The sequence below is a fragment of the Centrocercus urophasianus genome, unplaced genomic scaffold, assembly GCF_019232065.1.
Source record: "Centrocercus urophasianus isolate 14NV4802_14NV808 unplaced genomic scaffold, USGS_Curo_1.0 seq_13, whole genome shotgun sequence".
In the NCBI taxonomy this organism is placed as follows: domain Eukaryota; kingdom Metazoa; phylum Chordata; class Aves; order Galliformes; family Phasianidae; genus Centrocercus; species Centrocercus urophasianus.
Genome location: NW_024884475.1, coordinates 36,564,858 through 36,591,312, shown reverse-complemented (window position 1 = coordinate 36,591,312; position 26,455 = coordinate 36,564,858). Strand labels below are relative to the sequence as shown.

The 26,455-nt window shown below is 39.9% G+C and overlaps 1 protein-coding gene across 1 annotated transcript in view; it reads right to left on the bottom strand.

The window, feature by feature from the left end:
- Positions 1–26,455, bottom strand: part of SPATA5 (spermatogenesis associated 5) — a gene marked incomplete at its 5' end in the record, with an annotated part of 180,366 nt that overhangs the window by 129,431 nt on the left and 24,480 nt on the right. Inside the window, 3 exons of the mRNA XM_042812455.1 lie at positions 11,248–11,327; positions 11,699–11,752; positions 21,692–21,901. Of these exons, the coding sequence (XP_042668389.1) occupies positions 11,248–11,327; positions 11,699–11,752; positions 21,692–21,901 (344 nt within the window). The remainder of the gene's footprint in view (positions 1–11,247; positions 11,328–11,698; positions 11,753–21,691; positions 21,902–26,455) is intronic.

Sequence of the window (26,455 nt, the reverse complement as noted above, 5' to 3'; positions counted from 1 at the left end):
CAATTTATAGGGATACACTTTTTTTAATGTTGAATTTAATTCTGATTTTTATTTTCAATTTCAATACCTGAATGTAAAATACCTTCAATCATATGAAATTAGTAAATGCAAGTTGAAGAATTAGTCCTTCAAAAGATTGCTTGGTATTCAGAAACCAGATGAGGTTTGTTACTTACTAACCTACTGCAGAGGTTGTAAAGATTTTACAGAATGTGGATATCTGGAATAAACATTTCTAAGATAACCAGATCCATCCAGATTCTTTTCTAGTCAGGCAGATTTTAATTTCCAGCATCCTGCAAGTGAATGCTTACACCATCTTGGATGAAAAATTACTTAGTTACGTATTTTACAGAGTTGGTCTACATTTGTACATCCTCTCCATCAAATGAGTACAAATTCAGTGCATACCAACTCCTTCAAAATAGCATTGTCAGTCCTTTGATGCCAGGAAAGAAGGACTGAGAAACAGAAAACTCCAATTTGAAAGTGCCAATATGTGAAACACCTAAAGAGGCAAGACAAAGTATTCTGTTTATTTATTTAGTTAGTTAGGCAATTAGCCCTGGTAACATTGTATTTTACAGAAAAAATTGTTTAAATAGATGTAGCAAAATATATTACAAAAATAAACGAGTATATTAGTTATGCCTTCCAATATTTTAAAAAAGAATAAGTGATATACCACCTTCTTTCGAGGCATTTACAATGTATGTGCTCACATACATATACCCATGTGTATACATGGTCACACATGCTGTAAGAATGCAGAAGACACTACATAATTAAACCAAGACCAAGCACCTGTGTTGCAATAAGTAATAAATGTCATCAGCGGTTGTGTTCTTTATGACATCCTTTTAATTCTACATCAAGAGGCTTTATTTCTGAAATATTATTAAAAAATAGGTCAGATCATGTTTTACTTTTTCAAAGATGCTGTGCCTAGGAGATACAAGGCCTGTACACAGACAACCATTCACTCAGATATACGGGCTGAAGTGAAGCAGTGGGAGCCCTGAGAGCCTGGCTGTTGGCCACCACCACCTCCAGTTGTGGGGAAGGCCCCCAGCACCTGCTAAAATGCCATTTAAAATACAGCTTAAAGAAATAAACCTCTCTCATTTGTGATCGCTGAAGACAGATTAGTTCTAAGCCACTGAGCGCTGAGCTTTTCCAGCAGATGCAGGCAGGATGCCCCCATCCAGCTGTGGCACTTGGCACCAGTGCGGCCATCCACCACTAAGGCAGCCAATGTGCCTCCTGAGAGCCCTGGAGCCAACACAACATGCCACTGCCACCACTGCACAGATTTCCTCCTAATAAGCTCTGTAGCTTTCCTGTTCTGCAACCGGTTCTGTAATCTATCAGAGAAAAATAGTTAACTTATCAGACCTAGCCTGGAAAGTATCTTTGAGGAGCTATAATAAATGCTGGCTAAGAGAGTTTTTAGGTTGCTAACAAATATTAGAGAAGGGACTTGGGTCAGCTCGTTGTCAGCTTTTTGGTTTGCTGCAGCCAAGCTAGGAACTCCCAAGGGGTATCAGAGCATGTCTAACACAGCCCTTAGTCACAGCCCCTAGCTTTCCAGAGGGCTGAGCGTGATAAAACACTTCAGGTGTTGCACAAGGATGGCAAATGCTTTTCAAAGAACACAGAACTGAAAGGAAATTAAAATCAACTTTGTAACATAAGCTGGTCTCAGGTGGGATTCAGGCCTCCCATCTCGCACTAGTTTCACATTCACTCAACTTTATACCCCATGGGCTGCATACAAGGAAAAGCTAAGCAAAGGGAAAAACATTAGGAGTGGGACCAAAATGTTAGTGTTATATGAGATGATCTGAACCCAGAAGGCACTGGGGGAGATGTCAAATGTTTTTTTTTAAAGAAACAAAGAAGAAATACCTGTTTATAAAGAGAGGTGACTAGAACGGATATTACATCTTTCCCCAGTATAAACATTTCTCTTACAAGTATCAGACTAAAAGAAAAAAAAGTTTCCAAGGAAAACTCCCACTGTTAGAGGTGAACATATCCTGCAGTTTCACACAGTTAGGGCATAATCAGAAAATCACTGTTAAGCAGTCATGGATGGCATCCTGCTCCTCAAACAACAACAGAGGGGGGACACCAGCATATTAGCAGGGGTTCTGTTACTACCTGTTAGAAGTGGAATACTAAGATTTTAAAACCACATATGGAAAAAATATCAAAAATAATAGTACTATCAAATGAAGACGTCTGGGATCTGTGACACCAGAAGTTTTCAATTTTGGTGCTTCTGCTGACATAGCTCACTAAGTCATCATATGATGCACCATATTTATCACAGAGTCTAGAGCAAATTAGCTTTTGGCTTCAGAGGATGCCCCATGAAACTCCCAGCAGGCATGTGCGATCTCTTTACAAGCCGCTCTGAGTTGCATTGCACGCCCCGAGAACGCTAGCACTGCCTAAGCTGTTAATCTGAAGGGTGACACGTAAGTACGCTTTTTTCCATTTTCCCATGATTTCCCAGCAAGGGTTTCAAATTAACACAGGCAACTTTCATTAAAGCTGCCTGCACTTTTGACGCAAACAGCAGTCGGAGAAACAAATTATGATTAACCCTCCAGTCCCATGCAGGCGCTGCCAAAACCAACTTCCAGCCAAGCGACTGCCTTTGCCCCCCTTAACCTGACCTCTGTGAGTTGATGTCATCATTGCAACTGCATGAAAATCACTCTCCGAAGGCACGTAGTGGTACAAACTAATTTCCTGTCAACACGCCGCCTGCAAATCCCAGCGGTCGGAATTAGGAACCTTACATAATCCATGCAGGGCCATGTGTGCACGGATGCGTGCACACAAGAGCTGTGCCCCCACCAGAAATACCCTGAACTTCAAAATAAAAATGTGTGAGGAAAGAGAAGCCTAGCTGCTACACGTGGGCCTCAGAATTCTGAGTAATCTCTAATGGTGTCGTAATTAAATACATCAGTCTGTAAGCTACGTGCTATTTTAATCTTTTTGCCAATTCCTAAATCCTCGAAGTAGTTATAAAGGGAGAAAAACATATCTGCTTATACTGGTTTACCACATTAGGCAGATCCAGATACCCTCCCCCAGCTGGTGCTGCAGAAGCCCCAACCAGCCTTGGGCTGCATGCCCTTCCAACACCCTTCCCTCGACCAACAACAGAGAGGCTTCTCGAATTGCCAAGCCCACCAGGTAAAACTATCTATGGGGAATAAAAACCTGCTCACAGTATTTTTTTTGTGCTAAAGACACTTCCAGTGTGCATTCTGGCAGAAGAAAACACATTCTACAGTGTACCAGTGCCTTACCATTAACCTGAATTAATTTTTACCATCTGCTGCATCTGAGAGACTGCTGCCTTACCCTATGCAGGTGAAGGCCACCCATAACTCCCCTTCTTTTTCTCATCTCCTCAGGATTCATCCAGTGCCCATTCTCATCACCTGGAATTAGAGGCCAACAAGAACCATCCTTTCCACATGAATGCTTGAAGTTGCTCTCACACTTTTTCCCATAAATATAAGACTAACTGCAACTTGATTCTACCATTGCACCAAGAAGTACATAAAATTTATCAGCATATATTTATCATATACCTCATCACACCAAGGAGACTTTTCAGACACAATCAGATGTAAGTAATCAGCAGACTTAAATAGAATCATTAAGGTTGGAAAAGACTTCTATGATCATCTAGTCTTGCCTTCTGCCTACCACCAATATTGCCCACTAAGCCATGTCCCTCAACGTCACATCTTCACATTTCTTGATAACCTCCAGGGAGGGTGACTCCACCACCCCCCTGAACAGCCTGTGCCACTGCATCACCACTCTTTCAGAGAAGAAATTTCTCCCAACCTGAACTTCCTCTGGTGCAACTTAAGGCCAATCCCTCTCATCCTATCGTTGTTACCTGGGATCAGAGACTGACTCACACTTTGTTACAACCTCCTTTCATGCAGTTGTGGAGAGCCATCAGGTCTCCCCTGAGCCTCCTCTTCTCCAGACTAAACAATCCCAGTTCCCTCAGCTGCTTCTCATAAGACCTATGCTACAGACTCTTCACAGCTTCACTGCCCTTCTCTGGACGTGTGCCAGGTCCTGTTACCTTTCTTGCTATAGCTAGTTTGTTGACAGCAACAGCTTACTTATTTTCTATGTTCTCACTTGTTTAGCTCTTCTTCCCTATCCACCCCCCATCTAGCAGGCTTGTTTCGTATTTGAAAATTGAAGTCCAAGAAAGCAGTACTTATGATTTTACCTCATGATCAAATCTAGTAAGCAAGCTCACTGCAAACTGATGCAAATATACATTTGCACAGGCTGAAAACTGAGAACACTCCCAAAGCCAAGGCAATGAATGTTTTTTCAGAACACCAGATGTTATTTCCATTGGAAAAACCTATTTAAATCCTGATCTTCAATTAAATCCTGTCAAGGAAAACCAGTAACTCTCCTGCCACCGGCCTTCAGTGGCAATGAAACCATCAGAACACGTTAGCCTACAGAATCAGGACCTTAATTTGATTACGTTGATAAATGATAGACTTGAAAATGCAGGAACTATACACACACCAACACTGAGAGCACTCTTAAACTCACAGGAGGCCTGCAAAGTGGCAGGAGCAGGCCTCAGGGCAGGCATCCGGCTCACTTACTGCCCAGGGATTCATCTCTGCACAGCTGAAATCTGTAATGCAGATCTGGTGAGGAGGAGTACAGCCCACCTTCCTCTGCAAATCAGCACATCAGGCAAGATTCACCTACAGAGATAAAAGCTGCTTTTCTTGTTATTCTCTCTAACAAAAGAACTGCAATGACAGCCAAAAGTGACGGGTTTTAAAAGTACTCACTGGACATGATATCATCTCAAATAACTCCTTTCCTGGAATCTCTGGAAATAATTTCCTCTCACAACAAATGCAAAACTCATTGACACAACAGAACGGCTGGTATCCTAACAATTAATGCTGGCTGAAGCAGACCTTGCTGTCAGGCCCTCAGCCCTGTGCAGATGCAGGGCAGAAGGCTTCAGTCACACCTTAGTGCGTGTTATTGCTGTGTTCCAGAATTACTAATTCAGTCTTCTACGTACGTGAACATGCAGCAAATAATGTATCTTGTAAAGCAAGAAGGCATAGGAAGCATACCTAGGTACAAATGGTCATTAAGGCCGAATTCACATCTGGCACAAGTACAGCACAACTCCAGTGCATATTATTAATTCAAACCATCACTGATACCACATAATTGGATGCTATTAAAAAAATCTAGGAGAAAGACACCTGCATAACATCACCTCAGTGTATTGGCTGTTCATAAAACAACAACAAAAAAACATGTCTTCAGTGCTGAGATAATAAACATTCCCAATATCTGTATCAGCAGAAATATTCCAAAGGAAGAAATTCTACATCCCTCTCTCCATCAGCACCCTACAATTAGATGTTGTTGTATTCATAAAATCATAGAATTGCCTGGGTTGAAAACAACCATAATGATCATCAAGTTTCAACTCCCCTGCTATGCGCAAGGTTGCCAAACACTAGACCAGGCTGCTTGGGGAATATTCGACATACACCTGTATCACTTTTACCCCCTATATTGTTTCACATCTTCTGTTTCCTCAAGACTAAAATTCAAATCTGATATAAAGGAAATGTCCAGAGGAAACTTGGGAAAGTCACCAAAATTCAGAGACCAGGTAGAACATTTCGCTTTATGGTTATCTCCAGCCCCAAAACTTTCTTTACTCTCTCTCTTAGAGTTCCTTGAGTGACCATCAAGTCTAAGCAAACTTCCCTAAAATGAAAAATTGGGCTTCATGAAAACTGGAAACAGTGCTCAGCTGTCAGCAGGTGACACTGTATTAAACATAGCCCATAGGTCACTTTTTGCATCCTAATTACCCTCCATATTCATGTAATCAACATCTTCCACTTGACAAAATTTCTTATTATTGCAGCTTTTCAGAAGTCAGTGAAGCAGGCCCAGAAAAAGGCAACACAAATGAAGGAGAAAAGGAGCCAGTCTGAGATGGGGTCAGAACCACCAGGATCTCTTCCAGGGGGCTTTTTCCCCTGCATTCTTCTGAACCCTCATGTATTGGACAGTGATCCATCACCCGTTTCCATCTGCTCACAACCAACTCCAGACATGTGTCTGTGAAGGACAGATGTTGGGCCACACATTCATCTGACACCAGCACTACCCAGCTGAAACAAGAAGATGCTAACATCTACAGTTCTCCTATTCCTTCAACACTGATGTCACCTTAAAAATAGCCACACACCTGATGTACAGTGTATTTCCCATTTCCTTTCATTCTGTTTCCCTCAGCATTTCTCTTATGTGCATTCCTGGAAGTTAATCAAGTCGAAAACTGTAATCAATCATGTCAACCAGGGAAGTTAGAACAGTTTAAATTGGAAGCATTACAGACATAGAAGCAAGTAACTAGACTGGAATTCATTTCATTATAACGATATTTAAATACGAGAGGCTTACACTGATCTGGAATAAGTTTCAATTATATGTTTTGATGACAACTAGTTCTCCTTTTATTTCTTTTTTTTTAATACTATTTTTAATTTATCTTTAAAAAAAAAAAAATACAGTCTTAATCCTGCTGGCAGTTGCAGCCTGCTTGGGCCCATTTAGCATGGGTAAGCTGATCTTTTCCTATAATCAACATCATACCAGAAAGCAAAGTGGCCATCACTTGTGCCTGCTTCTGATTCCTCTAAACCAAGCATGTTTCATCCAGGCCTCAGGCAGGAATCCAGACAACAGCTCAGATGCATGTCTTTGGCTGAAGCACCTTGTTGCAGATCAGCCTTGCTACAGCACTCTTCTGCACTACGGAACAGGCTTACCTACTTCACGGACTTCATAGGTTTCTCTAAATCCTGTAAATTTTTCCATGCATTTGAATGATGGCAAAAAAACAGTTTACAAATTCAGTCCTGCTTCCACTGATGCCAGTGAAAGGCTTACTGACTCGAAATGGGCACAAAGCTTAAAATGTAAAATTATGGTAAAGACTGGCAAAATTAAACTTTGTTGTTGTTTTCATGAAGGAAGAAACACAGATTTAAAACACATCGTGATCAAGGATTTTTGCTGGACAGGAAGCAGTTTTGGTTCTTTTTCGCTTTTCAAAAATAAAGAGATTGCAAAAATTTCTCATATGTATACAGCATATGGGCAATGTTATTTGTTAAAATTGCTATTTCAAAGCAAATTACAAGTTTTACTGTGTGATTCAGTTGTTTCAAAACTTTTGCTTCTCCACCATTCCTTTTAGGCCTAAAGTAGACAGCTGGTATCAGCCACGTGGCTTTTTTACCCCCACACAATATTTTCATTCGAATGGCAAAGACATTAAAGATCTCAGACCACAACCACAGACATTTTGAATGCCTCAGTTCTCCATCAAATCCAAATTCAGCTGATGTTCTCTGATTCAGGGACAATGAGTGTCAACGTACGTCAAAATAGCCAAGTTGCTTAGTCATCTACTAGCATCAACTCAAGTATGGCACAGGAAAATTGTTTCTTCACATAATTTGGCCATACATAACAGTAGGGTGACAATACCTACAGCTCTTCTGCTGGTGACTTACCATGTGCACTGTAGTTTTCTATCCTACCTAACGCTGCTTTGCTTTGTCCCAGCTCATAGATTTCACCTCTCCCATGACAGAGGCTGCCAATGACACCAGGAATTTGCATAAATATAAGCATATGACTGTATATTTGAGTGTACAGTGTAAACATGTGCTGTAATACCCCAAAAAGACAGCTTAATTTTAAAAGACTGATCATTATCCCTGTTAAAAGCACAGGTGTACAGAAGAGAAGCCATGATTTTTCATAGCTTCATGTGCCCTGGAAGTCCAGGCTGCAGTGAAAACAGCACAACTTCCAGACATTTTGAGTCAATTATTTTGTGGCTTCAGAATGTAGTTATCGGGGTCCCAACACTCAGGATAACATAGCTCCACAGAAGAGCATCATCAACCTGTAGGGGATTTGTACCAAAGCCTCTTCACTTCATCACTTCTACTTTTGCTCCGAAATACTACTGTTCATCTACTCATTTGTACTGGCACTCACTAATGCAAGGTACTTATCTTTGTTCCTCAATTTCTTTTTTTTTTTTCCCCTGCTTTGAAAATGGTATTTAACAGTCTTTCCCATCAGCCTACATTTCCTATCTTACATTACAAAGATCTGCAGTTAAAGGGGAAAATGCTTTGCTTCTGAAAAACAAGAAAAGGAACAAATATGTCCATTGCCCAAAAATCCTAAAAATCCTACTTATATAAACAATGTCCCATTTCCAAAGCACATAGATTTCTTAAGTTCAGCAAACAGACTGTCTGTGCTGCATTTACACAGAGCCATGTTCATTCATCACTTTCAAGTCTAATTACCAAGCCATTTCCCTCTTGGCAACCTCTAATGGCCAGAAGAATTAGGTTTTACATAGTCAGGATACCAAGGAATAACAAATACCCATAATTCTTCGCAGCTGTGCAATTTGTTAAAGAGACTTGAGCTCTGAGCAGGGAAGGGATTACTGAGAGGCAAACATTCCTCTCCATGTGCTGCCGTATCTGGACCAGTCCTGCGGGGCTCCCTTTAGCACAGTCTCTCCTATACAGTGTTCTAACATCAACTTGCAAAAGCAAAGAAAAAAAAAAAATCATCAATCTATCATTAATTACAGCTATAGGACAACAGAGAAGATTTTGTGCATCACACAGCTCATTTGAAATATGCCAAGTCGTAGGTTGCATGAGCTTCTTCCACAGTACCAACCCACAATAAAGGAGAATTCACTATCAAAAGTCTTCCTGGCTTTCAGAGGTTTCTCCTGTCTTAATGTGATCATCTATCCTACTCTGGACTCACTGTGTACCTGATTTCCCCTCCATCTTTTCATTTCTAGATTTATCATTTATTCTTTAGAATCAGTTTTAGTACATTCTTCCCTTTTTCCTTGTCAGTCCATCCAAACCCTATTCTTGCCTTGTTTTTGTTTAATTTTTATTTCTCTCTAAGCTTCCTTGAATGCCTCAACATAAATCAGAGTGAAAAGTCTTCCAAGAGGGCTTAGATACACCAGAAAGGGCATTACAATTACAGAATTTTGGCTTGGGACTAGTGAAATAAATAAAACACTGTGGCAGACCTGAATTCAGCTACAACGTTTGCCATGGCTTGTGTGGTGTCAGACGGTCCACAGAGTGGTGCAAACAGGAAGATTCTCTAGTTTTGTTGATCTACCTGCTATAACTGGCTACAATCAATTACCAAGTCTATTAATCTGTATGTGCTTGCTGATGAGAAGGGATTGTTTAGAGACCTCTACAGAGAGTTGGGAGCTAAACATTTATGTATTTCAAACGCACACGTTTTAGTCAAATTTAAACAAGTACTAATGGGTTAATAAATATTTGGCAGTGCTCTGAAGAGCATTAAGCAATTAAAGTTACTTCACATCTGTATATTAGATCTGAACTACAAAACTGCTCCCGCAACTTCCAGAAAAGCACGAACTGTTATCTCTTGACACATCATGTGAGGACCAGGAACGGGTACCTGCCCAGCAAGTTTTGAGATGCACAAACCCCACAGCCCACAAAATCCCAAGATTTAAGCTAAGAAGAAAATCTTTTCCAAAGTTGTACCACAGAGAGTTTTTCACTGGCAAGACAGAGAAAACCAATACAACCAACAGAGGGAATAGGGAGACAATATAAACAGGTGTTTCCTTGAAAACTTCACTATGGCTAGTTAACAGTACAGGAAATGGATCTCCAGAGGCCACAAATCGTTAGCATCTCTAATGCATTTGCAAATTCCTACTGTGCGAAGTCAGCCTGTAAAAAAAGGTCATTTCTAATAAGTGCCTTGTCTGGTTTCCTACACCATTTAATTTCAGATGAATTTTATGAGAACTCTGCTACATATTTTACCTCCCATCTGGTTCAGATTTGACAATGAAATATTTGTGTGTCCCACCCTGTTCTTTTTAAAGCTCCAAAACCAGATGTCTCCAGCACAACATGACTGCAGCAGGTCATACCACATTCTTCAGCAAGCTGTGCCAGGCCTACTACCCCCCACAGACAGTTCCAGGTAAGGTAAAATTAGGTTATTTATCCCCTAAAAGAATAAAACAAATAAACAAACTCAATGCCTTCAGGGCATGGGGTGAAAAGGCTGATTAAAATGTACTGTGTCTTATTCTTCCAAACAGTTTTATCTTGATGAAGCAGTGTTTCTGAAAGCTAAACACATTAACATTTCAGCAAGGGGAAATTTTTTTCTTCCTATTGGCTTGATTCCAGCACACATTTCTGCAGCTTCTCTATTGCGATAAGCAGGCAGGTGTTTCAGTGCATGCCACAGGTTGGCAGGCATTTCTAGGAAGTTTACAGATTTCACAGTTGCATACACTGTATTATGAGAAGGATGCTGTGAAGACATATCAGCTTTTACAGTTGCATTTGTTCATATGTTCATTTGTTACCAGTTTCACAGGGCAGCTCCGTGCTACTCTGGATGTCATCTCCTGTTATGTAAACAGTTTCAGTTGCTGAAATATCAAAAGGACTGATGTACTTTACCCTCTTCTGCAGATACTAACAGCCCCCTTACAATACAGAGGGATCTGAATGGATGCTGAGGTAGCTTCTTTTCCAAAAACAGAATGGAAATCTGACATGCCTTTGAACTAGAGAAATACTTCCTACATGCCTACATTTCATTAATTCTTCAGGCAAATCTAACAAAACAGGAAAACGCAATGCAAGTTTAAATTTTAGCATACGGGTAATCTCTGTAGAAATTCCAAAGTTATATAACATAAAATCATCTCCCTTCCTTGATGGAGACATTATATTAGGACAGTGCAACAACCTCGGGAAAAGAAAAGAGTTGGTTACTGAAAATAACTGCAGGTTAAAACCACAGTAAAGAGCCCAGGAGAATGAGAACCAGCAGAATTCTTCTTGCTCGTGACATGAGAAAGAAGGAACTTCACCAACTTACCTGTTTGTACCAACTTAAATATGCTTGATATCACTACTCTTTTGCATGTGGAAATATATTTAATAAAATAATTCTAGAAAAATAATACACTTCTGATTGCACGACATAAAAGTAATTTATCAGAAAATAACATCTGTGATTTTTATAACAGAATTTACTTACTTTCCCCTTTCAACTGCCAAGGCATCTATTTCATCAAAGAAAAGAATCGAAGGAGACACCATTCTGGCTTTCCTAAAGATCTAAAAAAACAACAATGGTGCACTCAGTTTTAAGGGACTGACATTTCTTACACAATGCTATCACCACTGTATACCTCAAAAGCTACAGAGCATCACAGAAGAGCCATAAGACACATAAGAGACATTTTTTAAAAAACACACCTTTCAGTGGGTATTCATGATTCTGTGTGATATAGGCTTATAGTGAAAGTTGCTACTGGAGACTAAATTGGACGTGCATCATGAGGTTGCAGGAGGACATAAAACACACAGATCCCTTCTGCTTTGTTTTGTTTTTAAACTTACACCAAAAGGAGATTTTTTGGAAAATTTAAAGGTAACCTTATAAGCACAGAAGGATTTGAATGCCAAGACAGCTTGTGCTTTCTCACCTCTCTCACTGCTCGTTCCGACTCACCAACATATTTATTCATCAGTTCAGGTCCCTACAAGATAAAAAAAAATGAACGTTTTAAAAATATGTTAACATCTCAAATGACTGCCACAAGCTGCCAGTGCTGTGATACTGGTGGCCCTACAAGGAATTTTGATATTTTTCCACTTACAGAGGTCTTGTTTGTGCATTTTCAGACTTACCTTCTACCCATACCAAGTATTCTTCCTTTTGTTATAGCAAGTAACTACTTGTAGGTTAGTCCTCTGACTGTAACGCTTACCTACTACTCTTATGTGAAACAACATTAACCAAAAAACTAAACACATAAGTTCTTAGAAGTTTATGGATCAACAGCAGCTACAAGATGCCTGCAAGTCAATTGAAAAAGATGAATTGCAGGAAAGCATTTACACATACACCCAACATGCTTCTTATCTAGCCAAACACCAAAACAACGACCTAAACCCACATCAAGCAGAACTTTTTGAATCTGACAGCTTGCAGGTCCAGAAAGAAGCAGCTGCCACAGCAGCACACCTGAAACCTATCTATCTACGAGGGCTCTATCCCTAGTGAGAAAGCTGTTCAGTGTCTTCACTGATTTGCATTCCTTCTCTCTGCTGAGACTGCTAAGCACGATTATTAGTGCCAGCTGCTGCCGTGCCTGTCTATACTCACAGTCCTGTCCACCAGGAACAGAACGGAGACCACAGGGTCAACGCTCAAGTCTTGAGCCAGTACTGACAATTACAAAAAGCAAAACAATGGAGAATTCTCAGAGCATTTTCTGTTTTGCTGTATCCTGTAGGATAGGCTGCTAAAATAATGCTTCTTAATGGGACTAAGATTCTCATGGGATTGGTAATGACTCATTGACTTCAGCCTGGTTTGCATCAACACTGACCTACAGCCATGACCAGCGTGATTATCCACTGCCCTGAACAAAATGAGCCAGTGGCTTCAGGCTGTTTTCCAGGGAACAGGTGCCCTCATAATTTCACCAGCAGCAATGACATCCTTCTTCACAGCTGGAAAGCTGCACAGTCTTCCTGTGCTTCAGTGCAGTGAGTCCCTTCAGGCAAGGCTCTGCTCTGAGCAGTAAGGCAGTTTTAAACAAGTTATGCTAGAATTAAAATGGGTGGCATATGCATGCTTACACACTGACAGTGACAGAGCTTCTGGTGCAAACCCTACTTCAGTGGGGCTGTCTGGACTTTGTACACAGACCAGCAGAAAAACAAGATTAATTTCTCCAAAAACACAGCACAAACTGTTTTTACACAGTCTCCCCATCTCCTCAGCTATTTGCAGCATTTCAGTAAAACTTAGGATAAAATCAGTGCACTGACAGTGGCACCACTGGAAAGTACCTTTGCAAATGTCTGTGAATAATGTATACTCTAATAAGAAAAGCACAAGTTATCTGGCGTCAGCAAAGCGTACTGGCTATGTCATAGTTTTCTGTTTTCTTTTTTTTTTTAGTGTTGTCTATTAATCCATGGGACCAGGTAGGATAGAGCAGCAGCCAGCCATAGTGTACCATGTGGATAAAGTCAAACTGTTTAAGGGCTGAAGAAGAATACTGCTCATCTTGCCAGAAAAATACTAGAACGATACAGCTCACAGTGTCCATCCTTCAGCCTTCCCCCCTAAAACAACTGCTGCAGCAGCTAATGTTGAAGTGTCACCTGCAGGCTTTCTACATTCGGAATTTGAATCTGTCAGATACCTGCAGAGAAACAGAACCATTCAGACACATAAGTGAGGAAAGAAGATTGAAAAAATAAGGTGAGAGAATTATGAAGCTATTTCCACTGTGGACCCCAAAGACAAGGACGTGCAGCCAGTTATGCAGAAGTGGATCATAGCTCACACAGACAGCATCCAGCTGCCCTGGGCCTTTGCCATTCATCATGTTCATTGCAGATGAGGAATCTGATAGTGCAGGCCTAACAAATCCTTAAGTAACAGGAGAGCAGCTTTCGCCTTCTGTCTAGCTTTCTTTCAAACCCAGCTGATGCACTGAGAACCCTCTGCCCAGAAGTACAGATTTCTATTACTTGCTTTTCCTTGAAATGTTTCTCTCGCACCCTTATTCTTAAAAGCAATTTTGATCTGTATCAACATTCTCATGGAAGACAATATCATCCACATCAGTGCCAATGGTGTACTCCTCTAGTACGACAAACAACATCAAGCAGTCTGACATTTCTTTTGTCTGAGCAAAAACTAAAAACTACTCCCTTTGAGCTTTAATATAAAATATAATTTCAGATGCTTGGAGTTTTATTTTTAATTAAGCATTAAAGTATATGATCAAGGTAACATCAAAGCAATAAATGCTGTTTAAAATGTTTCCAAAGAGAATTATTTGAATGCATGGTTTTGCTGTAAGCTTTGGCTTGAAACTTTTCTCCATTTCTCTCTTTATTAAGCAGCAACTCAGGGTGAATGACCACTATGTATTAATGACCTGTGCCTCCTCAAGGAGAATTTCATGAAAGTTGATTTGAAGAAGGTCTCCAGAGTTCACCACTCTCATCAACAATACCAAAACTGCCATTCAGAACCACACAGTTTATTAGAAGCAGCTTGGACCTGTTATTATACATGGTAATAAAAGGAAAAGACTCCAAATTAAGAGAAAGAGAAAGAAGAATTGGTGTACGGTTCATCTAATGCAAACACTTAAAACCACAACACAAAACTAGAAACGTTCAAAGAAGCTAGATGTAGAAGTTGGACGTAGAAATCAAATTGGGCTAGCTTCAGTCCAACCTGAGCTGAACTTCTGCCTTGCCGCTTGTGCTGTCCTCTAGCAGGGACTGAGAGCCATTCTTCCAAAGGATCTGACCGTATGCCAAGCAGCCGAGCAGCCATCAAGTCACTGGCTGCCAGCTGAGCACTGATTCAAATTTTCTGAAGGCTCACCTTCTCTTTTCAGAGAAGCTTCCTTAGCAGTTGGAAACCATACAAGAAATACCAGGAATATATTTTTTAATTATTTTTCAATGTTTTTCTAATGCTTCAAAAATCAGATGACGTGACCTTCATTAGTCAGCAAATTGACAGTTGGTGAAACATCATATTTGGCCTGGAGATGGTCACGCTGATTCCATTAAAAGTTGCTGATATACTGATGGAGAGGCTTAGGATCAAGAGGCACAGTTTAATGATGCGTAGCTCTGTTCTCTTCTGCAACACAAAATCCTCCATATGAAAGAACATGAAGAAATAAAACCTGTTCCTTCTGGTAATTTGCACAGTGCCTCCAAAACCAGAAAAACATTTGGAGAAGGAAGTTGGCAGAAGTCACTGTAGCATAGCTGTGCGTACAATCATACAACTTGTGAGCTACGATCCAGAGCAATAGTACAAAATTTGCCAATTCAGGCACACTGCATACTGCTGGGTTTTTATTTATTCAGCCTCAAAGCAGAGAGTTTCCATACATGCACGGTTGAAAGGCGATCCCATCCTGATTTATAAGATGCATGACCCTTCTGTCATGAAACCTCCCATTTGTTTATGTCTGGATTGGGTGTGGATTTTTCTCTTATGTTGGTAATGGTCTTGTTTTGTTGTTGTTTTTTTTTCCAATAACAAGAAAAGGAAAATGCATTTTAAATACTATCAGAATAAACTTGAAAGATTAACTGCATAAAAGATAAAACCTCTGTGTACAGGCTACAACACAAGATAAGCTTATGTGCACTTTGTTATGACAGAAGTTCACAATGTTTTAAACAGCAAGAGCAACATCTGGTATCCCTGAAGGTAAACAGTATGGGTAATTTTTCTAACCAGTGCTTGAATTTATCTGGGGACATCTTTTTTTACCACCTGAAAATACTATGGCAATGACTTTCAACTGATACGAAATCCTCACTTTTTCTCTCTTTATACATATAAAGTACATTTTATATATAACTGTTTTGACAATCAACTAAGTTATGTACTTATGCTTGTTGAGCCAGACAGACGTGGCTCCAGATTTCTTCAGCAACATAGGTTTGTTTTCTCCTCTCTTACAATATTTCCACCATAACAACACATGAAGGTTTGGGGCTCTAACACACATTAAAACGTGTTAACTATGGAGTGCAATTTCTATTTTTTAAAAAAATCCTAAGAATTAGAGAATTTCTATCACCTCCTACACATTATTACTCCATAATATTTAATGCAGTCTCTTCTTTGTCATGTCCAAAGTAGAAACAGTTCAACAGACATGAAAACATCAGTCACATATTTCATTTCAAATGAAGTGTCTAGAAACTGTGAAGCACAAAAGAAAAAAAAAGAAAACTTCATGTCAATTCTTAGCAGTTCTGTCACTCAGACCAAGCTCACTTGCCTGCATTCAGACACTGGCACCTGAGTTAGGTATTTACAGTAACTGATCTGGAGAGGCAGACATCAACCTGCAGATGTGATCCACCTAGCTCTGATGTGCTGTCTTCTCACCAGGCTGCTGGAGCAACATGAACAGCCAGCTCTGAGGAGCATGGCTTGATCCCAGCCACCACCAGTACAGCTTTCATGGAGTCAGATTCAATATTCTGGCTGGTTTTGTTTCCAGCTCCCCAGCTTCATGATGATGTAAGTGAGCAACCTGCTATCACAACACTAACTGACTGATTTGGAAGGAACTCAGAAATCAGTTACTTTGCATGTTAAGCAGCACCACAGAAAAACATTTGCTTATAAAAAACGGAGTTTATTTGCTTGATAAGAATAAAGCCTGCTTCTTCTCTTCAGTGCTGTTCGATGACTTAACCTGCACCACTCTGATTCTAAGTAGCCCACAAGCCCCAGGCTCAGCACGCTCGCCATGCGAAACACTTCCTCTTCCCCTGCCCAGCATACCAAAGGACACTAGAAAAAACTTGTTGGCAAGATTTACGGTGCAGTGTCTTAAAAATTTCAAATTGGAGAGGTTTCTGTAGGCTCCAAAATATCTCAGGGAGCAGGCTGGCAACACACTGTGAACTGCAGCCCTTGCAATTACGGTTCTAATAGAAAAAGTGGAAAGAAACAGAGACAGAAGATAATCTCTGAATCATTTTCTGTCTGCACATTCTCTGTTGGAAAGCTTATGGTAAGAATGGATGACTGTCTTACTTTTTGTTGGGTAAAACATGCAGACAGCCTGAGGATCAGAAGTCTTCATTAATGTACCTCAAATTGCTTTTCTTTGTGGAAAATGTTAAACATCAGAAAATTTTCTTAATATACTTTGTTTCATTATCGGATAATTAACTGGCATGGTACTGTAAATGCGTTACTACAAATCTTTTGTAAGCTTTATCAAATGTTTGCCAGAGTTTCCCATAAAACCACAAGGCTTCTTCGTTTTTAAATGTGTTGCTCAGCTAGTCACAGCCACCCAGCTTTTTTCATCGTCTGGCTCACAGAAATCCCTGTCAGAAGGCAAACTATCTTCCCAAATTCAATGACAGTTCTTCACAAAGCACAGCACTCAGCCTTTCCAAGCCTCATTAATCTGTTTGAACTTCCCCAGCCAAGAGCTGAAGGGAAAAGCAGAGGAAACTTCAATTGGAAAATATTTTGACGTAATTGACCCAGACGACAAACTAAACTTAAGCACATGTCAAGCACAGGGAATGGTACAAAAGCATCTGCAGGGCAATACAGGAAGTTAAATCAAGCCAAGGTGAAATCAGACCTCTGAGAACACTATATTTTTGTAATTACTGCTAATTGAGAAAAGAGAAAAAAATGCCTTCAGCCCAAGCTCTTAAGTAACAGGAGAAAAAAAAGTATATGTTGGGAATATCTTTTCTAACCTTCTATTTGTTTTCTCCTCTAGCACAATTGGAGCTCCTAACCAACAAAACTAATATTTTAGAGCAATGTAATACGTGTTGCCTGCACCATTGATTTGCCTGGCATTAATTACTTACCATCACAGGTTTTTTGGTTGTTCTTTTTGGTTTTAAATAGTCTCCATGTTTCGAGAGATTTACAAGGATCATTGTGTCTCACTCAGAGAGCTGAATTCTAAGGGGTTTAACTTTTGGAAATCTAAGTTTTCTGAAAGGCTAGGCTGTTGGGTTTTTGTTTTGTTTTTTTTTGGCAGTATCACTATATGAGTTTTCACTTTAATTTTGTTTTTAAAGAAAAAATATATTAAGAAGCACTGAGCAATAAGAGGAAAAATTATGCTTCTAAAACCAAGCACATAGAAGTTCTTGGTATTGATTTAGTAAACTCAAGTAATCTGCATGTTGCACAGAAGCAGCACTCAGAACCCCTTGATGATACAACACAGAGCAAAGCCTTCCAAATTCAGCAGGGAGTCTCTCTCTGATTTTAGCCAACTGAGTAGTGCATGATGCCATCAACAATATGCACCCACTCTGGGTACACTGCATCCTTGGCTCATGGACAACTCAAGAGGCAAAAGGATTTCCCAATCCCTGTGGCCCTTTTGGGACCACCAGGTGCTGCAGGTGGAGCCCATCAGCTTTACAATATAAGAGGAAACGTCAGTGTTCATTCTGTAATAGGCAAAAACCAAAAAGCACAACTCTTTTCTTGGTAGCAAAGTTAATTACATAGATACCATAACAACAGAGAGATTAAAACATAGTTTTTCTACAAGGTGCTTCCCAGAAAACGGAGGGAAAGCCCACAAAGAAAAGTAATATTCACTAGATTGTTGAAAGTCACATCCCCCATCCTAATAAGGTTTATAGGTGTAATATCTGCATAAAATTTTCCCATTGGTAGAAGAAATGCATAGAATACATCTCTGAGAAAAAATAGAAGCTTTGGGGACCGTGCAAGAGGAGCACGAAGAAGACACATAGAAGACTGACAGAAGTAAGAATTCAACCTGATCAGAAAGTTTTGATAAAACCAAGACTGATGTTCAATCACTAAGGAATGAAAAAATCATCCTAATTCACTCCTTCACCCAGTCATCTACCTGCGTATGTTCATGATTACAAAACACTAACAGCATTCCTGGAAGTTGAGCAGAATTCAGCTGTCTTTTGGTAAGAGGTTTTGAGGAAAAAAATGTATCAAGATGAACACTAAAACCCTGGGAAGCCTCAATGCTATAAGAGATTTAGAAGAGGGGTGATAGGAAGTAACAGAAAGAGTCATTCCCTGGGAAACAGTTGAAAACCTCCTCCGGAGTAAATTTAGCTGATATATTGTATGCAAGACAAAGAAAGACAGTCAGTGAAGGAATAAAAATAAACAGTTCCCCTTAGGAATTGTAAAAACAAACAAGCAAAGCAACCGCTTTTCTCTGGAAAAGCGAAAGGTCACCCATCTTGATGAAAATACAGCTATAAAAAGTTTTGGAAAAGTATCAAAGAACGTGTTTACAAAAGGGCACGTTCATTGTAATACTAACCATTCAAACTTCACAATAGATTTCGGGAGAGAACAGGATGTAACGTCAAACATCTGTTATCACATTATTTTCTTCAGCTCCTCTGCCCAGAAATTACATCTAGACTTTGCCTAGCTTCCAGACCATGTTAGAAACAAGTCAGACGTGCACTCAAGGCCACGCCATGTGATCACGTCTAATAATGCACTGTGACAACCAGTCACTCCAAAGACATTCGGAAACATCATGTTTCAGGAGATGACATACAGCCCAGAGTAAGTACTTAACCTAACAGAGGCAGCTAGCCAAATCACAGAGACACTGCACATATACATCTGGACAATAGCACAGAGTCCTCCTGGACCAGGAGATGCCTGCTGCATTCCAGTTGCTCACTTCTGGAAAGAGATGGACTCACCGCACCCGCGTGCCTTGAATGTGGTAGGGCCATCTTCCAAAAACCACAGGTCCAACTAAGAGCCACACATAACCCATCCAGTTCCCTGTCAGGTTTCAGGCACGGGGAAGAGAGGTGGCACCCTGCCACGGCCTCATGCATCGCCAGAACAATGCCTCCTGCCCACGGTCCATTCCTGGGAAGGGCCCAAGAACCTTAACCCTCTGAACTATGCTGCAGGAGCACACGTATCCTACCGGCTGTACCGCAGACACTTTTCATCAAGGTCACTCATTTGGAGCAGAACCAAGGAAGAAAAACAGATCTGAAAAGTAAATTATCACAAAACTCTCTTCCATTTCAAAAATGCTGATATCAGTTACAGCAACAAAGATGTGAGACATAACAAAGGGAAAAGTGTCAGAATTACAAGAAAAATTAAATTAAAAAAAAAATAAAATTGTATTCATCTACTCTGGATTTATTGCAGGAACACAATCAGTGGAAATGAATTCAAGTCTGTTGTGCTTTAAGAAGTGCTACAGACAGTGATGTTTAACACATTTAGTACATGATGGATGTTGCCTTTTCTGTCCAGGAAGCAAACATAAAGTTAGGGAAAGTGGGCTACATTCCCTTCCTGGAGACAAGCTATCCAAGGCTGGACACACTCCAGTGATGTGCCTCTTAAAACATCTGTACATTGAATATTTGATCACTTCCAGGCCAAGGGATTAAGTCGAGAGAGAATAAAAGGCATTTCCCCAAGGTAGCCCCTTCTGCTGCAGCTGTGGGGGTTACACCCTTAGAATTACACCCTGAAGAAAGGCCGCATTGCTGTATCAAAAGCATTTCATGTTGGTGCACCTTAACACGCCTCACACTCAGCCCAAGCCACTCTTTATGATGATACAGCTCCAGCAGGCATTTCAGTGATGCAGTAAGACTGATGAATGAACAGGTGACATCAACATTCGATTTTAATTGTTTGGGGGGGGAAGGGGTTGTTATTTGTTTTTTGTTTTTCCAAATTGAAACTTTTATTTCCCTTCCTTTCAGGCATCAGTGCATTGGGCAAAACAATGAAAGAATGTTTTCTTAAGAAGCACAGGAAGAAAAGGTTACCTTGTTTACCAGTAACTCTGGAGTACAAAGACCAACTTTGTCTTCATGGAAGGCAGGAAAGCCAGCATTTCTTAAGGGCTGAGGCTTCTGAGACCCTTCTTGATGGTGTGACCGAGACCCAGAGGCCTATCTACAGCAGCAGGAGGCACATGCAGCAGAGGGCTGCAGGGTCAGTGCAACCACTTCTGCCTCCAGAGCTCCACTGGCAGTGTAGCTCAAAGGTCAGGCACAGGAGGGAGCTCTGCAGGGGCTAGCAATGCCAAACATTCTGTGAGTGAAGGGATGCTCAACAGAGAAGAATATGTGATCATACTGTTGAAGAGATACTTTTAAAAGAAAAATACTTAAACAAATGTTTTTCCTTGCACTTCATTAACATTCTTACACAGCTGCAAGACTACTCCATGTGGAATCACTCTATCTTTTTTCCTTTCTATGCACTGAAGCGCCATATTATTATTTAATAACTTCCATTCATGCATTTTCCATACAACCCGCAGTAATCAATTACGCTGTTTCACAGGCAATTTCTCTGTGCTTCTTAATGCTGAGAGAACATCCCACTGATTCAAGAGCACTCCAGATATAACAAATTTTGCAAACTTTCAAAGTCATGATGAAATAGAATCACTATCCCTGAAAACAACACTAACTGGGCATGAGAAACCTGTAACAAAACAGGAGTAGTATGACAAAGAAAGTGATTTTACTGAGGAATAAGAATGAGCATAAGAGATGAGTCAATAATATCTCTAAGCAAGCATGTAAATATTACAGTAAGAATAGCTACCCACTGTCCAGATTTGCATTGTTGAAGAATTTCATTGTTTCCATGAAAAAACTTTTACAATAAAATAATGCTAATAATTAAGACTTTTCACTAGAATAAAAATAGCATTTAAGTGCTACTCAACCTTATCTCTATGCTTTGAGAAAGAAAGAAAGAAAAAGAGGCACAAACATCTAAGAAAGCAGCAGTCCTCTTCACAAGACAATACACATGCTAAGAAATGCAAAGAGCCACTGGATTTTACCACTGGAAATTGATAAATTGTTATCTGAGAGTTAAGAAACTCTAAGAATGAATGGCCTACCTTCACTGCCAAGAAGTTGAGGCCACTTTCATGAGCCAAAGCTTTCGCTATCATTGTTTTTGAGCATCCAGGAGGTCCATAAAGCAGCACACCTTTTGGAGGCTGAATCCCCATTCGGATGAAGGAGTCAGGATGCTTGAGAGGCCATTCAACTGCCTGCTTCAATTTCAGCTTGACATCTTCTAGTCCTCCTATGTCTGACCAAGATATCTGCAAAACAGACCAATTTTATTATTATAAAAATTGAAAAATGACAGCATGACCATCTAGGCAATAACACTTTCTGTTATCATGAATCACAACTCAGCTCTCTTTTTCACTCCACTGATGCGGAAATTCTAAATTTGGTGTCTTTCTTGAGTATTTACATGAAGACTGCACGAGACCAAGAAGGTTTTACTTAGTGCTGCTCTGGTCCTAGGTGCTTGACTTCAATAAGCTCAACTTTTGAGCAGGGTTTGTCCAGTTGCCAGCACCATCACTCCTATCTATGACAGGAGCACTACAGTCTTGACTAGAAATTGAAAAATAAACAAACAAATAACTATGAAAATAAAATAATATTATTCAAACTCAGCTAGTATTCACATTTGCTTTGTTAAATACACAAGACAGGCTTGTCATAGATAACAAATATGTCCTTCCCAAAACAGCAGACAGATCTAAAACATGCTACACATCTCCAGCTCAACACAAGCCTGAGAATTTTACCCACATTCTCCGCTCATTCTTTGTTCTGTCACCATCCATTCCCATCCACCTTAAATATTGAACACATCAAGACACACCAAAATCAAATGATCTTCTGTCTTAAAACGCTCTTCAAAAAATTTACTAGACATAAATCACCATTCAATTTCAAGCTAAACTTGAAACACAAGCAGAATATCACCAAGAGACAATGGATCACCTTTCTCTGTTATCACTCCTGGCTCATCCCTATTTCCCTGATACCAGCTCAGAAGGTCAGAGCAAAGAGAAGACTGAATAAGACCCAGCAGAGTAACTCAGTAGCAGGAGGAAAGGATTTTAGTGGGAGCATTACCAAAGTGGCAGGACTGTTCTGGTAACTCAAAAGCCAACTTCTGCAGCCTGGCAATGCTCCTTCTTGAGGCGCTTTTTCAAAGAAGTAATGTAAAAACAAACAAACAAACAACAACAACAACAACAACAAAAACACAACAAAACATCCTTTTCTGTTGCTGTTCCATAATACCAGCAAGACCAGCCACACAATCAAATTAAAGAATGGCAGCAAATACATGGAAATGGGCTGCACAAAAAGGTCTCTAGTTTTTACAGTTGGACTAGATGATGCTAGTGATCTTTTCCAACCTTAATGATTCTGTGATTCTATGAAATGAAAGCATTTGTCTTAATTCAGTAAAAATAGTAAAGTGAGAAATTCCCCAATGGTGTAGAAGTGAAGAGGGAAAGAGAAGCTCAAATTCATACCACCTAGCTTTCACCTGCATACTTGGGCTCCCAACAAAGTCTAAAGAGAGAGACCTTCACAGAGTGACCCAGCTGAGGGATGAACACTTCCAGAGACACGTAGTCTCTCACTCAGCTTCTCCCTCTTTGATTTGGATGGAGCAGATACAGTGACAAGATGACTGAGTTAGGCACATAATGCCTAAAAGTTTGAAAGACTCCTTCCTGAACTGAAAGATTCCTGCCTGAACTGTCACAATAAGAGACAGAAATACACCTACAGATTTTTAATTACCATAAAAAAGACAAGTTTTAAGAAAGCAAAGACATGTATCAAACGCCTTACTTCCAAATACAGAAACAACCTCTTTTAGCTCAATTTCATGGCTGATTCCCATTTTCAGTATGAGTGCTCCCTCACACCTGCTAGTGTATGGTTTTGTAATGTCCTCCCTGCAAGACAAAGAGATTTTGACAAACACAAAGGAAGAACCTTAAAACTGATTAAGCCATCAGGAATTTCCTACAACTTCTTAGCAACAGTAGGCAAACCCACTAGTGGTACTTGCACACACAGAAAAAGCCAGGGAGAAAACACATGTATGTTCTTTTACCCCCTCTTAAATACACACTATTGCATAGACTGCATTATTTAAATGGCTTTAGGACCTGCTATATAATATCTATCATCACCAGCAATGCAAATTATAAAGATGGTGAAGTGAGTCCTCTCTATATATTGGAAAATCTGGAGACTTGCTCTGATTATGCTTACATTTTAAAAATGGAAAGGGAGAAGTGAGGCGGGACATACAAACTGGGACACTAAAGGTGAGCTTGCAAAGTACGAGTTAAAAAACAAACAAACCAACAAAGAAGTTAACCAGGCATAATTTCAGCCAATTTAATCAGGTGGAATTCGAACAGCAATGGTGTTAAAAGCAAAAGCAGCTAGTAACACACTACCTTCACATTCTGGATAAGTCTTTCACAAAATATATCTCTTTTTCACTCTTCAAAAGGAGAGAGGTAAGTGGGGGAAAAACCACCACAGTCTACCAACACTAATACACTCAGAACTAAGGATTCATTTGGATTCACATAAGCTAGTATACACTTAGCCAAATTAGGAGGATTGCTTTTGCAAACCATCCTCAGGAATTTCCTGACAGCAATTAACACACATTACAGTACACACAGCAGAATGCCTAGCTGCACATCCTAACCTGCACATGGACTGAAGGGAAAAGCCTTGCAACACAGCAATTAAGTGTGATATTCTGTCACTGTGGAAGTGGTGGAAAAGATTAGCCTTAGGGCTGAGCTTACGCATCCGGAGACAGCCACAGAGACAGACAGTGATCTGCTTCAGTGCAAAAGGCACCAAGATTTCATTACTGCCATAATCTTTAGCTCTCCCCAGGTTAACAGAGCTCAAATATGATGCAGAACAGCAACTCCCCAGAGGTTGTGAACAGCAGCAATAAAGAAATAAAGCAGGCGTGCAAAGGATGTCTCTTCCAGAACCTTTTGTCTGCAAAGACACAAATCTGAGTGTTGAATTACAGTAAAGGGAATGAGGCAGGCAAGTGAAATCCACAGCATTCCCAAATATTTCTGAAAAACCCACAGGAGAGGGAAGAACTGCAACTGCAGTGCAACTTTCCAAACAGCTGAAGTATTAACTTCCTGATTTATAACGTGCATCCCCTTTCTCCTAAATTCCTGCTGCAAAAAACCTTCTAACAAGGTTGTGACACATAGCAAAGTTCAAGAAAGGTTCTGAACAAATGGAAACTGAGAAACCATGTAGAAGCAGGCAGACAAGTCTTTTGCTTTGGTCCCAGCAAGGCACGCAGCACTGATTTCAAAGAAGCACTGCAAAGTTTAAACAATTTGGAATTCATAATAAAGTAAGTATGAGGGGTAACACCAACCCCCAAAAACAAAAATGGAAAATGGTCTCTAGACTACAAGGGAAGAAGCATTTCAACTACATTCCTTTAATGGTGGCTTTATTTATAAGCTACTCTGCACTCTGCTTCATTCAATTTGCACATAGCTACTTCAAAACAATTGAAAATGACAACCACCTTAGGAAAAAAACAGAAAGTTAAAAATCACAAAAATCTCAACTAATTCAGCATGTGCATCAGTGGACTTACTCATAACCAAGTGCATAGCCCAAAAGGTCCATTCACACAAAGGGGGCTGCCAAGTGAGAAGTATATCTACAACTAACAGCAAGAGGATATCATTAACATCAGATTTCTGTCTGCTATTTGGAAAATAAACAAACAAAGAAACAAACCATAACAACTGATCATTTATTTTATGTCTGAAGATATTTTAAGAAAGGATTTTGTAGATGACAAACAGCACTGATGTCAGACTTTGAAACATGAAGGAATGTAATACCTGATTTTCTAACAGTATTACCTGTACAACTAACTGTCAACCTGGATAGCTCCTAGGAAAGGGAGAGGAGGCAAAGAAAAACTATTACAGTTTTACAAATGAGAAGAATATAATGAAGGATAATTTTACAGAATACGACGAACACAGTAGCCAGAATAAAAAAGTTTCTTGAAGAAAGCCACATTCCTATCCTGTTCACGCTTTCCTTTGCTTTTCTCCCCTCAGCATATTTTCTAAATTTTGATAAAAATACAACAAACAGGAGTAAGGAAGCTCCTGTAGGTGTGCATTACCGCAGAGCAGTTATATAGTGTACCACAGTACAGCATGTTAGCATCCAAGTAGTAAAGTGCTGGAAAGTTAAATGGTGCAAGTCCATGAACAGAAAGTACTGGATTGAAATAAGGGCAATTAGTAAAGAGGAATAACTTACTCCAGAAATGAGGGAAGATTACAGTTCTGTATTCACACTACTTTGACTTTCACAGACAGCTGTGCAAGGTATTTCCCAATATTTAGACAGCTTCAGAACACAGACAGGTACCTTATGTTGATAGAAAGGTAGCTCCACAGTCCAAAATACTGGTTAAATTCAACTCAAGCATCTCCTTCAGTAGCTTAATGTAGGACAACACACTTTCTGAATGCATCTGGTATATTTGGAGCCTAGCTTCCACTTTAAACTCACCACAGGCACCAAGTAAGTGACCTGAAATTTACCCTATATCTGCACAGCATATTCACTATTTTGTAAAAATCAACATAAAAATCAGTAAGCACAAAAGGAATCTGCACTAGATCATGCCTTCCTTCCAACAAAGGAATGAATTTTAGTAGTATTCCAGTGACTCAGCTGGCATTTAACAAAAACGTGACGTCTGAGAAAGCCACCAGAAGGATGGTTTTATGGAT